This window comes from Solea senegalensis, linkage group LG16, assembly GCF_019176455.1.
Source record: "Solea senegalensis isolate Sse05_10M linkage group LG16, IFAPA_SoseM_1, whole genome shotgun sequence".
NCBI lineage: Eukaryota > Metazoa > Chordata > Actinopteri > Pleuronectiformes > Soleidae > Solea > Solea senegalensis.
Genome location: NC_058036.1, coordinates 2,131,167 through 2,145,734, shown reverse-complemented (window position 1 = coordinate 2,145,734; position 14,568 = coordinate 2,131,167). Strand labels below are relative to the sequence as shown.

Below are 14,568 nucleotides of genomic sequence, written 5' to 3'. Positions count from 1 at the left end.
CATGCAAGGCGGGAACAAAGTGGAGTTCACAGTCATTCCCAGAAGTGTTCACTTTTAAATTCACTGCGAGACGATGGGAAAAGTACCATCATATCAGTTTCACGGCAAAACACTTAAGTACCTTGAACACATACCCGGTGTGAATCATAAACAGTGAAGACGGAATTAAATGGTCAAATCATTGTCACTAATCTGCACGATGGGTGGTAAATATTTGCAGAGGGAACTGCTTGATGCGTCGTTCCTTCGCAGGAACAAAGGGAAAATGGCCTCCTCTTAATTTGGGCCAAACACTGGCAGAGAACGGAGACAAAAGAGCTGCTTAAGCCCCCGTCGGCCCGAGGGGGAGATCTTCAGAGAGTCCCTAATTGATACATGAGGATTGGCGTGAAGGACGGAGGACAATAGCGCTCACTGTTTTCTGAATCAAGACGGCTGTCAGCTGCCGTGTCTTTGCAGGGAGCTTGGCTTCACTCCAAACTTGAACTTTCTCTTCTCTGCCGAGGCGTCGCCCCGTTCCGATCTCTCGTAGGAATTAAGGTGTGACATAAAAGCATGAACTCACATTTGAATCTAGTACAATTTCTTTTTTAACACCGTACACTGTAACGAAAGGTGTTTTCTTGCCTGAAAAGAATCAAAAAGATACGTTTTAAATTGGGTGTTAACATTACTTGAACATTTTTAAACAAAAAGCATCGTAATGAAATACAAATAAAAGGCACAGATGATGAAAAAACAGGAATAAATATTCAACATTCATGTTTAAAATTGCTAACACAAATGTTTTTAATGACAAATGAAGAATTAAGTCTATGTGTGATTTGCTGTAGAAAAATGTCACACTTCTGCAGATTAAAGTGCCAAATTTTGCACTGATTCAATCACTTTCTCAATTAATTATGTCATTTATTTGAACATATCAATAAAACTTGTATACATGAACACTGCCTCTATATGATTATTGTTAAACTTAATTGACTTGTTTGAAATCACTTTAACGTGCTGTAGACAATACACTTTAACTTAAAAACGTATTTATATTCATTACAGTGGCTGCAGCGGCTTCTTTTGACCTTCTCCAATTTATATTGGGGAATTACTGGCACCAGATGAGGCATTTTTTTTGGGGGTCAAGCACAGGATCTGGGCAACATTCCCAATTTCTGGCAAAAAAGAGAACAAAATTAAACAAACGCCTCCTAATGACTATTTATGTTGTTTGTTTAAAAGCAGCACTGTTGCCTCCTGGGTGTAACGCGACTCTTTAACACTAATCTCGGTGATCTGACGGGTTTCGGGGGGAGAAAGTGAATAAATAAGTGGATTTATTTTTGATTTAGAGAGAAAGAGAGAAAGAGAACAACACGATTCACTGGGAGTCAAATCTGCAGCTTAAATCTTTGTGAATTAACTCTGTTAAAACCACATAAACTCGTAAATTATATCTCCTCAAGTCGTTTCTGTGAAAACAAAGATCTTCATAATTAAAACGCCTGCCCTGGTTGTTTCTCATTGAGATGAAATGGAAGTGGAAGCCATGAAACAAGAGATTAAAGTCAATTTGATGCATGACAATACGAGTGAGTCACATGATATTTATTTAAAAATCACAGTTGAAACTGCCTGGAAGCTGTATTGTACTTTATGAAGATTAAAAAAACAAACAAAAAAAAAACAAAAAGGATACAAAAAGCCATTCAATGATTGTCACATTGAATCCTGAGAGAAACCATGACACAGCAAAATCGTTTTGTTCATACATATACATATATATATATATACATATACATATATACACACATGTATATATATATATATACACACTGTACTGTATTTATGACAGCTGGGCTTCAGCGATACTGTTTTCGGCACATTTTTTTTCTGCTTTAATGAGACACGACAGTAGAAAACAGGCCTATTAGCATAAATAGCATAAATAATCAAAAAACTAATCTTTTATATTTACAAAGAAAATACACATTTGTAAAAGTATTTACACGAGCCTTAGTGCTGTGGTTTCAGTCAACGATATAAAAATAAGACCTGGACTGGGTTTTTTTTGGGACGTTAACTCACTTATTGCTGATATTTGGAAACAAACAAACAAACAAAAAAAAAACAGGTGAGCCCTTTACATTATTTATTATTATATTTATTGTCTATTTCATGTTCGTCTCGTGTGATTGAGGTAATGGTGGTCGCTGACAAAAGGCAACTTTGGCAGATCTGCGTTGATTCTTGTGAGTTTAAAAAAAAAAAGGTCTAAGGCCAGACATGAAGGCATGATTTGGCATCAGTGGTAAAAAAAAAAAATATATATATATATATAAACTGTACATTTACATCTCAAACGTGACAGAGTGGTTATGAAAAATAAGGCTCTCTGTTGATACGACTAAAAAACAACAACAACAACACGTTAAATAGAAGAGAAATATTTCTTTTAAGTATAAAAAGGGAAAAAAGGTGAGCTTTTACATAAGAATAGATACAGGAAACTGAAAAAAAGATAAGTGCTTATTCATTTTTTTGACATTTTGGCTGCTGTTTCCACAGTTTCAGTGCTCGGCAAAGTTAAAGCTGTAGTGCGTAACTTTAACACGTAAACAAATGTCACATTTAAACCATTGTCAGATGAAGCCTTTTAGCGTTGTGATTTTTAGCATATTTAGCGAGAAATTGGTAATGGTGCGATAAATTGCGATGTATTGGAATATAAAAAAAAAATGTTCAGCCCCCTAAAAAATGTTTTTAAGAAAAAACTTATAACGCTAGATAAAATTGTGCAGAAAACCAATTGTGACCGAGGGAGTGAACGTCTGCTGCCAACTAGTGGTCGGAAGTTTAGCTACAACACAAAACTATTGTCCAATGTATCGACACATCACTTTCAAGCGTCAGTGCACAATTACGCTATTAAAATATCGCAATATTTTGCTGTATTGCTATTTTCTTGCAACCCCCTCGTATTTAGATCTCATGTCGCCCGGTGACACTGCAGTTTTTATGTCACAACACAAAGAAACGTCCACAGTGAATTCTACTGCTCAACATTTATTTGGGTCGGGATCATCGCTTCTTGTCCCCGTCCACCCGCTCCCTTAGTTAGCAAACAAATAAGACTAGTCAAGGCTAGTCAATACCACTTTTTCTTGCCAATACAGATGCTGATATCGCAACTTTTGAGTGTCTACCGATATAGTTTTGAATCTATTAAATGACCTAATCTGTTAAATGTGCTTTATTTTCAGTTGTTTTTCCTTAAAATCGAATTTCCGATACAGAGAAGGATCATCGTGTTGCCACGTCGGCAGTTTTAGCATCTCTTTATGCAACTTATCAAATGTAAACGTAAGAATATAAAGTGTTGTAGAGGCTGCTGGGAATTTTTAGACGAAGAAGAAGGACAACGACAGTAATCTGGCATTTCAAAACCAGAACGCTTCAAATATTCTGCTCCTATAACAAAACACATTTCATTTAAGTGAAATCAGACCCAAGGATTTTTGACCAGATTTTTTAGCGTCAGTAATGATCGGCCATTACTGACGCTAAGTATTGGCTCGATACCAAACAACAACAAAAAGTTACGCACTGCAGCTTTAAAACAAGCGATTAAAAAATACTTTTTTTCCCCTGTGAAAGCATCAGTGGAGCCACTACCTCGCTCGCCTCGACCTCTCTGCTGAAATGCAGGTACAGTGCTGAGGTTCGGGAAGGTTCACAGGGTACAGGAGGAAACCGGTTGCCGTGGCGATAAAGTGGCTCCTATAGTTCAGTGCCTTCCCTGGGATAAATCAGGCTGTTGACACTGAAGCTGTTGTAGAAGTGGCCGTTGAACTGTCCACTCTGCCCGCCGCCGAACGTGTTGTAGTAAACTCCGCGGTTGAAATGCAAGCCCTCGTTGTGCTCGGACGCCGCCGCCACGTCCTGGCCTCCGTGGTTGGGGTGGTACGAGCTCAGGGCCGTAATGTTCCTGTTCGACAGCTCGTTCACCAGCCCCAGGGGGCCCCCCTGCCGGCTGGGGCCCCCCGAGCTCAGCGACGACATGCTGCTGTAAAAGTTGTTGAAGCAAGGCGTCGAGGACGCCAGTGCCGGCGGCGACGACGACAGCGGCGGGGAGCCCTTGTGGTTCTCGTTCATTGCCGTCTCCATGTCCGGCGAGGACGGCCCGAGGAGCTGAGGACTCTCCGAGGACTTCAGGTCAACTTTGGCGGGGCCTGACGATGACGCCACGGCCCCTCCTCCTCCTGCGACGCTGCTCTGATCTGAACGTCTTTTCCTTTTCCTGCGGAAATTCCCGTTGTCGAACATCTTCTCGCAGTTTGGGTCCAACGTCCAGTAGTTTCCTTTTCCTGGAATTAAAGAGTAGAGACACAGATTTTATTATTCACATGTTTTCAGTCTTTAGTGTGTCGAATAAATGCATATTGTCTGTCTGTCGCTCTATATTGACAACATTGTTTTTTTTTTAAATATACGTAACCTGAAGGCCCATTGTAACAATTTTTAAAAGGACCATTAATACTAAATAAAACTTGTATTTGTCCTTAATACATGATACAAAAAGGTAAGAATTAATAATACTAATTAATATTTTGTATGAAAATGTCAACATTCAAGGCACATTTCAAAGAAATTAAAATAAACAAATTTATAGTTCATTATTAATGATATATATATATCATGTTATATTATATCAATCTGTATAACCTCCATTAATCTTTATTTTTAAAATGAATGACCAAAAATCATTAAAGGACTTCTTTAACCACGCCTATAATTAGGCTCCATAAAAACAAATCTCATATAATCACATGATTCAAAATAATAATTACATTATTTTATCGAAACAAAAACTTCCGGTTGATTAAATTGCACCTAAATGCCACATTCTATTCTTTTTTTAATTTCCATGTTCCCCCCCTCCTCCTGACGCTGGTGCGTTCACGGTACCTGGATCGTCCTCGTCCCGGGGGACTTTCTTGAAGCAGTCGTTCAGGGACAGATTGTGGCGGATGGAGTTCTGCCAGCCGGCTTTGCTCTTCTTATAAAAGGGGAAGTTATCAGCCACGTACTGGTAAATCTGACTCAGCGTCAGCTTCTTGTCGTGCGCGTTCTGGATGGCCATGGCGATGAGCGCCGAGTACGAGTACGGAGGGCGCACCAGCTTCAGCAGCTCCTCCTGACTCGCGATGGACAGCCAGCCCAGGTCCGGGCCACCGAACCCGGGGGAGTTGGTGATGAACTGCCGCTGGGAGCCGTAGGAGGGCGGGATGAAGGACGCCGGGTTGTTTCCGTGCAGGTAAGACGCGGAGGAGTTGACGCCCGTTGGCCCGTTGAGCCACTGCAGGTACGGGTTCGGAGAGGACGCGTACTCGCCGAGGCCGTAGCCCGCGGGTCTCTGTGCGCCCTGGAGGCTCTGCTGGTGGTACATGCTGCTGAAGTTGTCGCAGTAAACTGCGGCCATGTCCGGGGCGTCCTGTGCGCCTTTAGGTGGGAGAGAGCCGACCGTCGGGGAGGTGTGGTGCGGGTGCGGGTGCTGGTGATGGGACTGAGGGTCGATGGAGTTCATCACTCCACGCGGGAAATCCCTGAAGGAAACGCTGAAGCGGTTCAGGTGGCGGTGCGCATACAGGTGGAGCAACAGCGGCGGCAGCAGCAGCGGCGGCAGCGCAACAAGTGTCAGGCAACAGGATGAAGGAGTTTGCGGAGTTTTAATAGTTTAAAGCCTTTGACAGTCGCCACATCCAGGAGCGAGATCATCCCAGCAGCCAATAGACGCGCAGGGAAGTCAGGGAGAGGGCGTGGTCAGGTTCCACCTCATTCAGCTGATAGGAGAGCAGGGCTGTCCAATGTGGGGCCCGGGGCCCAAAATTGGCCCGCAAAATGGTTTCTTTTGGTCCTCAACATTTAAATTTAAAGACATATTTTATTTTTTTTAAATGTTTAAAAAATATGTATGTTCAAAATTAACTACATTATCACTATTTATAATAATGATCTTCTCTTTTTTGTAGGACAGATAAATATATTATTGTTAAAAAATGAATTACCTATGGTTGCTCAAAGTGGGGCCCCGGGGGCCAAAGTTAGCCCACCCAATGGTTCATTTTGGTCCTCAAGATTTTAATTTAAAAAAGGAAAAAAAATGTTTTGCAACATATTAAAATATATTTGCAAAAAATTAACAATATCACGATGCATGATTAAAAAAAAATAGATTTTAATGGCCAACACATCTGCAGCCAGTGCTGTTGAAGTGTATAATCCAGGGTTGCTCAAAGTTGGGCCACAGGGCCAAAGTTAAGCCTGCTCAATGGTTTCCTTTTGGTCCACCGGACTTTTATTTAAAGAAAATATGTATGTAAAAAATATGTACGTTAAAAATTTCACTAGATTATCACTATTTATGGTCTTCTCTTTTTGAGGATAAACATGCAGCAAAAAACATTATTTCAAAAAAAGATAATAAATCTGTCAGTGTAACAAATGTTGCAAAGTCTTATATTGTCTGTTTAAGTATTTTCATGTAGTAGTTTAACCAAATTTGTGTACGTTGACCTCATGTGGTGTTGAAATGACACCAAACTTTCTAACTGATGAAAGCATACATTCATGAACAGCATCTCACATATGAAGTATCTTTTTTAAACTTATTTAAATCTGAACTTCAGGTAAACAAACAAAACAAAACAAAACCCAATCTCCCCCAAAAGGCAACAAAAGCCCAGTCAAACATCAGCAGTGAAAGCAACAACCGGAGTCAAACACTGACGTGACAGCTCTTTTATATTGAGCACAAGGTGAATTGAGTTCAGCTGTTTCCTGTTGTGCTGATGAGTTAGCCCCACCCACTGAATGTAAAGAATCTTTGTTTGAATCCAGTTTGACTGACTTTGGTTCATCTTTTCTTCCTCAGGAACAGTTTAAATAATATTTTATACAATATACAATATAAACAATATATAAACAATTTGTTGATCAGTGTTTGTCAAATGTCCTGTTTTTGTCCACAAACCAATGATTTCTTTGTGATTTGGAGCAAAGAAACCTGAAAAAAACAAATTTTTACTTGTTTTAGTTTAAGTTCTTATTTATCTGGTTAATATTTACGTATTCTTTAATCGTGTGTGAATAAGTAACGTTACGACCAGGCGTGAAAGGTTAAAGGGAAACAACGTGAAACCACGCGGACGGAAAAATGGAAAATGATTTGTTTATGTCAAGACAAAAGGAAACAGATTAATAATGAAGTCCACGTTTTTAATTTAAATAAATAGAATACAAATAGAAAACAAAGCTACTTTACATATTAGACCAAAGATACAACAACTCGTTTCCTTCTATATCTAAACATAAAGAACAACAACCTCAAATAAACAAGAATTCACATAGAAATGCAAACATTTCATTTCTGCAGGAGGTGACTTTGTTGCTGCAGCTTCACTCGTCTTTTCCTCTGACTCTCTCTGTTTGTGGAGAAGTCACTTTTGGAGCTACACCGCCACCTAGAGGCGCCCTCTGCCCCTCTGTCTGCAGAGGGCGAGACAGGTGTGGAACTTAAAGTGGGCGGCACCCACAAGTGACTTAAAAGCTCCACAAAAAAACTGACACATCACTTTCTTGTTGTAGGAGCTAACTTTCACCACAAGATGGCGGCAGCTCCCTGCTCAGTGTGGCATCTCAGAGGAGACAGAGAAAGAGAAAGAGAAAGAAGGAGGTCATTTCTGTTGTAAAGGATGTTTTTTTTTTTTTCGGGATGCAGTTGCCAAGCAGCCGTCAAACCCTTGTTAGGGTTTTGGGGCCACAGGAAATGTGATCTGAAAACGTGGTTTTTAAATGAGCTCCTGCAGATTTGAGAAAGCCTTTGAAGAAGTTTGCTCACAGATAACATCAAAGCACCGGCGGAGAGTCCACAGCACAGACCAAAGAACGTCGACAGAAATGTTCCTGCGCAAATCCGCCGGTGTAGTGTTCCTCCATGGAGGGGAACTGTCTTATAACACGCAGTCCGACCCCCTCTGAGCTCCTGCTGCCATTATTTTGCTTATTGACATCCCTGTTCTCCAGCTCGTGAGGTCTCTCTCTCTCTCTCTCTCTCTAATGCAGGCCTTTTCCACTGCACTCCAGGCCGCAGAGTAATTGTCCGCGCAGCACCAGGAGTCGCTCTGTCTGACTGTAATTCTATAATATTGGGGTTGGCTATGACAGTAATCCCCCGGGCTCATCGCGCGCCGCCAGAAAAAAAGAAAAAAAACAGTTTCACAAACTCAAATGTATGTATGGGGATCGGAGAAATGTGGAAAAGGGGATATGTTGACACTCAGAAGTGACAGGATTCATTTATAAGTGTAAAACAGCATTATCTGTCATTTAAAGCTGTAGTGTGTAACTTTTAAAGTGTGGCGCGCATGGAACTCATTTCAATTTTATTTATTCGTAAATAGCGACCAAGCAGTCTGTGTATAAAGTATCGTATTAAAGGGATATTTGAGTAAAAGTACAAGCATGTTACCAGAAAATGTACTTTTTTTTTATGACATTACTTAAGTAAAAGTCTTAAAGTTTATGACATTTACTGTACTTAAGTGTCAAAAGTAAATTCCTGATATAAAATGTACTTCAATTTTAGAAGTAAATTAATAGTAAATTAATCTCAGAATGCTGACTTTAATTTCAGATTTCTGACTTTTTCTTTAATCTCAGAATTCAGACTTTATTTTCAGAATTCTGACTTTAATTTCAGAATTCAGACTTTTTCTTTAATTCTGACTTTTTCGTCAATTCTGACTTTAATCTCAGATTTAATCTCATTTCAATTTTATTTATACGTACGTAACGACCAAGCAGTCTGTGTATAAAGTACCTTACTAGAGGGATACTTGAGTATAAGTACAAGTATGTCACCAGAAAATGTCTCTTGTTTTAATAATATTACTTAAGTAAAAGTCTTAAGGTTTATGACATTTACTGTACTTAAGTGTCAAAAGTAAATTCTTGATATAAAATGTACTTCAGTTTTAGAGGTAACAGTAAAAGTATTAAAAAAGTTAGGCGGCTTAGTGGTAGGGCAAGTTGTCACTTAACTGGAAGGTTGTGAGTTCAAGATGAAGAATTTCAAATGAAGAAAAACAAAAAAGTTTTGTTTAGAAAAAAACACCGTAGTTGGACATGAACACCAGATTTTGCGTGTTAAATTTGAAATTCTTTAGGCCCCACAAAGGCTTGGTCCGGCCCTGCACATGCGCACCAGAAAACAACACACATAAATATAAATATGTAGAGTATGTATAAGTCATTATAGGATACTCATTTAGCTGCTGTTTCTTCTCTCGTTGCCACTGACAGATACGATGTTTCCCTATCACCTTGATGTCCGCGTGTGTGTGCGACTCCGGCCGGAAATCTCAGGAAATGACATCACCACCAGATCAGAGCAGGAGGCAGGATGTGAAAAGTAAAAGCAGAGTGTGAAGCTCAGCTCTGATGCTGCTTCACAGCACTGAGTGAAAAAAAATCAGGCCGCTTCAAAGAGTTTCCACTGGTGAATCTTTAAAAGAAAAAGCCTCAAAGACGAGAGGAAGCATGAATAGTTTAGGGATTGGTGTGTTGATATCATGTCCTCTCTGTGTGTGTGTGTGTTTTCCAGCTCGCCGTCCCTCATTTCCAACGGTCCCATGCGAACAATACGTTGCACGGCGACACGCGCGCGCTGTTTTTGTCGCAACTGGTCTTTGGCCGCACACGCCGAGACAAAAACACTTTAATGACTGTCACTACTGACACAAAAACAGGAAAAATACAAGCCAATGACTGAGCACCGGAGAACTAAGACATCTTCAGGAGAGCCGCGGCTTGTACCACACAGAGGTCTGTGACAATCTGCCGACCAGAGGCTGGAGAACCAGGTATTAAGTAGAGGTGTCTGATGACTGGATTGGGAGCAGGTGTGCTCACGCCGCAGGTGACCTGATTGAGCCCGACACTGAATTCACCTTTTTATAACCTCACTGACTCAACATTCACATTTAACCATTGAAATTTCAATGACACGTTTGCAAGCGCACGTTGCATCGCCGTGGTAAAAATTGGACGTGGTGTTTTTTTCTTTTCTCAATAAGTTTTCTTTCCTCATTTCAAATTCTTAGAATACTATTTTAACATGCAGGAAAAGTAAGTTATTCTGGAAAAATGGTCAAAAAGCACTTACAGATCATTTAATAAAGTCAGTTAAAGCTGGGACGCAGCCACAGATTCTACAGGACCAGGCTTATGGTTCACTCTGACGGAGCATAAAAAGCTTTCGCTGCTATTTCCAGTTTGTCCGATTCAGACGGAGCCACGGTCGTAGAAAACAGACGGAACAGTTTGCTGTGGCCCGACGCCAGACAGGAGAGAACACAGCCGCCTGGACGGGGACAAGGTCTAAGATGGATGTCCCTGAGAGCGTTCGAATCCATGGTTACGCCAGCGAAGCGCCGAAAAAGCCCCTCGGGAAAAGAAGACAATCTCGCTTCAGGGGAAACTTTGAACAGTCTCACAGAGTCCAGCGGTCTTTCATGAGGCTTTTAGAACCAGTGTCGGCTTTTCGACACTTAGTCGAAAACTAAATGAAAACTTTGTTGTTCTGTTTGAGATAAATTTACGTTGTTGTTGGTTTTTTAAATCTATTTTGTCATTATTTATCATGTCATTCTGCCACGGCTCCATGAGCAGAAAACTGGACAAGACTGTAAGACTGTTAACTGCATATTCTGCCTATGTGTGCGCGTTCTCCGGGTTCTCCAGGTTCTCCGGCTTCCTCCCACTGTCCAGACATGCAGATATGTGGGATTAGGTAAATTGGACGCTCTAAATTGACCATAGGTGTGAGAGTGAATGGTTGTTTGTCTCTACGTGTCCCTGCGATGGACTGGCGATCTGTTCAGGGTGTGACTCTGGCACAGCAACCCCCCCGGTGGAGGATAAAGTGGTAGAAAATGGATGGATGGATATCTGTCTGATAGCCGATCCAGTGATTTTGACCAATACCAATTCCCATCCCCACTGTAAACAGTGGCCTACTGGAGTCTCCAAATCCAATGGCTTCTCTGGAGTAACACATGCCTCTTTTAAATGAAACGTTTGTGAATGGAGTGACGCATCATGGCACCGCAGCACACCCTCGTCACAAAGGCAGCCAACCCTCCAACCTTTCAAGTGCGCCCGTATCGCATACTTTATGGTAAATACACGGAGGCGGCTGAGAAAGTCAGTGGGTTATAAGAAGGTTGTAAAAACAAGAGACGTGTCAGTGTGAGCCAACAAGTCGCTAGCCTGTGTCACATGACCTGGAAGTTATTGAGCTAACTTGCTGACATCCATCCATCCATTTTCTACCACTTTATCCTCGACATAGGGCGATAGGCGGGGTCACACCCTGGACGGATTGCCAGTCCATTGGAGGGACACATATAGAGACAAACAAGCATCCACTCTCACACCTACTGAGTGTCCACTAATCCCCAATAATCTGCATGTTCTTGGACTGTGGGAGGAAGCCGGAGAACGCGGAGAAAACCAACACACAGGCGGGGAGAACATGCAAAAACTCCATGCAGAAAGGCCCTTGTTCTGACCAGGTCGTGAAGCCGGGTCTTCTTGCCTCAAAGGCAAGAGTGCAAACCACTACACCAACCGTGTGGCCCAGTAGTAGAACGACCTTCACGCAGGCACTGCCAGTGTGTGGCTCTAGACTAGAGACTTCCGACTGACGAGCCTGTCCCCGCCATCCAGAGTACCATCGCCACAGGACTTAACCGTTGAGACTCATTGGTTCTGACATGGATAGCCTTCGCGTGAATTTGTTTACGGTGGATCGCAGGTTGCAATTCTGAGACCCATGCACTTTGGGCACCCGCCTTCTCCAGCGGCACCATTGAGTGTGGAGTCGTGCTGGTTCCGGTTAGGGTGCTTGCAGCGGGCTGCCGGAAGACTTGATTACAGTCGAGGTCCGCCTTTAACCACTCCAGCCCGCCCGGTGCTGCTCTCATCCGCCAGTTGTGAGACAACTGCCGCTGTAGAGTTGAAGGTTCCAAAACTCTTGTAACCCAAGGGTTATCCCACTGACCCCACGCACAACCTCCCCACTCCGCCTGGATGCAGTTTAATGTCATACCCAGGACGATCGTGGCCCAGTAAAATACTAACATTTGATACACGGACCATTAAGATGCACATACCAGTAACTTAAGAGTTTTTGGGTTTGTTTTTCAACCACTTCCTCGGAACATTCACTGATCACTTTCCCCAAAAAAACATACACATCAAGGACACAGAGGGCAGAGGGAATTAATGATTCTTCTGTTTCCTCTGTGGCGGCTGTAAACGATAGTGTCGGCCTCTATAGCCGCGGACGTAAATATCAGTTGCGATGGCGTCACGTTTAATTATTTTCAGATACGGCTCGCCTCCGTTTCTGTCTCTGCTCCTCTCAAAGCAGCTCTGTGTTTGTCATCCAGAGGATAATTAGGACTCGGAGCGTGGCCGTAGATGTTTGGTCTCGCTCTGACCGACTTTAAACAGAATGCTCTTTTTAGATGCTGCAGTCCCAGCTTACATATATATATATACAGTATATCCCATATAAAGGCAGAACTGTAGCTGCCTGCGCCTCTGATGTGCCATCCAACTTTAAAATACAGCTTTGCGAGCGCAGTCGTCTTCAAAGCTTCTCTTTTTCTGTGTTTTCTTTTCTTCTTTTTTTTCCTCCAGCCCCTCGCTGCCAGCTTCGACTTGGCTCCGCCGGCTGCCTCAACATGATGAGTGGAAGCGAGTGAAGAAGTCGGGTGAAAGGCCTTAAAGGAACTGCAGCTAATTCATGAAACAAGCCACTAAATGAAAAGCTGGGGAGAGTAGCTGCAGCGGCGTGAAGCGTACAGTGAAAACAGGCCGTAAAACGGGGCACTGAGCTGCTGGTGTTTTGTGTCTTCATTGCGGTTTTCTGTTTAGAATTCACTGCGAGTCATCGCGCTCCATTTAGCCTCTTTATTGCAACACATAAAGGGGGAGGGGGGGCACAAACGTCATTAACTGCACTGTTATTCTAATCTCCCTCTGTCTCGCTCAGACACTTCCCTCTTTGTGCGCGTGGAGGGGGATTTGGTCGGGAGAATGGAGGTGCTTCATCCGCCGCCACCTGAGCGGGAATGCTGCGTCCAGAAAACCTCACATTTAGGGTGGTCCACCTCCTCCAGACCACGTCCTCCTGGCTTTCTGTTTTTTATGTGGTCCTGGTTCCTCCTCCTCCTCCTCCTCCTCTCACAAAAAGATCCTCACACAGCGAACAAAGTTTCACTGGCCGTGGTTTGTTGACTTATCTGGCACGGCAGGAGTTTGTCTTAAACGCCGTTTGTTGGATTTGTTTTGAGGTGGCGGACCTCTTTTTTTTTGTTAACCCAGACACACAGGAAGAGCCTCTGCCATCCTCGATGATGCGAGCAGGTGCAAAGACAAGGCTCAATGACATCTTTGTACCGAGTAGAAGACGTTTGGGGGGGTTTTAACTGCGCCACCTCCCCTCCGTCTGCCTTCTTTTTTGGGGGGAACTTGAACACGAGACGTTAGCGCTGACTGCCGGCAAAGGGGGACACCATATATCCTGCAGAGACACAGACATTAAAGGTGGTCGGTGCTTGGCTTCCTTTGCTGTCTGTCTCTCTGCTTTCACCACCGCTGCTCTGCTCTCTCTTTTACAGGCGCTCATCAATCACATTGGCTCAGTGTTGTCCCAGAGTCTCCTTCACAACAGAGACTGACAATGGACAGTCCTGTAACTGTGATGTAAAGCTGCAGTGTGTTGTTGTTGTTGTTGTTATTCTGACTTTGTTTGGTCCTTCCCCAGGAATCAAGTGATGAGAGACTCCGGGTGACGTGAGATCTGAACACTGCAACACTGAGAAACACAGAGAGGGAGTCACGAGGAGCTGAGAGACTAAAGCCTTATTTGGATGGAATTAGTTTTAGTTTTTAGGAATTATTTCCAGAGCTTCTCACCAGGGAAGAGAAGGGGAGGGACATCAGGTGAGGAGAAGGGGTGGGACACCAGGTGAGGAGAAGGGGTGGGACACCAGGTGAGGAGAAGGTGACAGGCAAGTGGGAGCACGCCAGGTGAGGAGAAGGGATGGGACACCAGCTGAGGAGGAGGTGTATAACGGCAGGAGGCGTGAGCGCCACCAGGTGGAGGAGCGGCGGGGACAACTGGGAAAGAGGAGAAGTGGGCGGGGACACCAGGCAGAGAGAAGTGGGCTCGCCTGGGGTGAGGAGAAGGGATGGGACACCAGCTGAGGAGAAAGGGTGGGACACCAGGTGAGGAGAAGGGGAGGCACATCAGGTGAGGATAAGGGGTGGGACACCAGGTGATAAGAAGGGGAGGGACATCAGGTGAGGAGAAGGGGAGGGACACCAGGTGAGGAGAAGGGGAGGGACATCAGGTAAGAAGAAAGGATGGGACACCTCCACGTTTGACACACTGTCCCCTCCAGTGAGCTTTTATTATGGATTATTTATTCCGGAGCTGTTCCC

General features: G+C 43.3%; 1 protein-coding gene across 1 annotated transcript; it reads right to left on the bottom strand.

Annotated features, from left to right (window-relative positions):
• Positions 1-1,559: 1,559 nt before the first annotated feature.
• foxi2 (forkhead box I2) lies at positions 1,560-5,739 on the bottom strand. Its single transcript, XM_044046987.1, has 2 exons — positions 4,960-5,739; positions 1,560-4,358 (listed from the first exon to the last, which is right to left on the bottom strand). The coding sequence occupies exons 1-2, from the start codon at positions 5,576-5,578 to the stop codon at positions 3,772-3,774; spliced, it is 1,206 nt and encodes a 401-aa protein (XP_043902922.1). The 5' UTR covers positions 5,579-5,739; the 3' UTR covers positions 1,560-3,771.
• Between the last annotated feature and the right edge of the window lie 8,829 nt (positions 5,740-14,568).

Excerpts from the sequence above, each read along its gene's own strand:
- foxi2 (XM_044046987.1), bottom strand. The coding sequence starts at position 5,578 with ATGAACTCCATCGACCCTCAGTCCCATCACCAGCACCCGCACCCGCAC. Across the intron at positions 4,359-4,959 it reads CCGGGACGAGGACGATCCAG|GAAAAGGAAACTACTGGACG; the intron begins GTACCGTGAACG and ends CTTTAATTCCAG.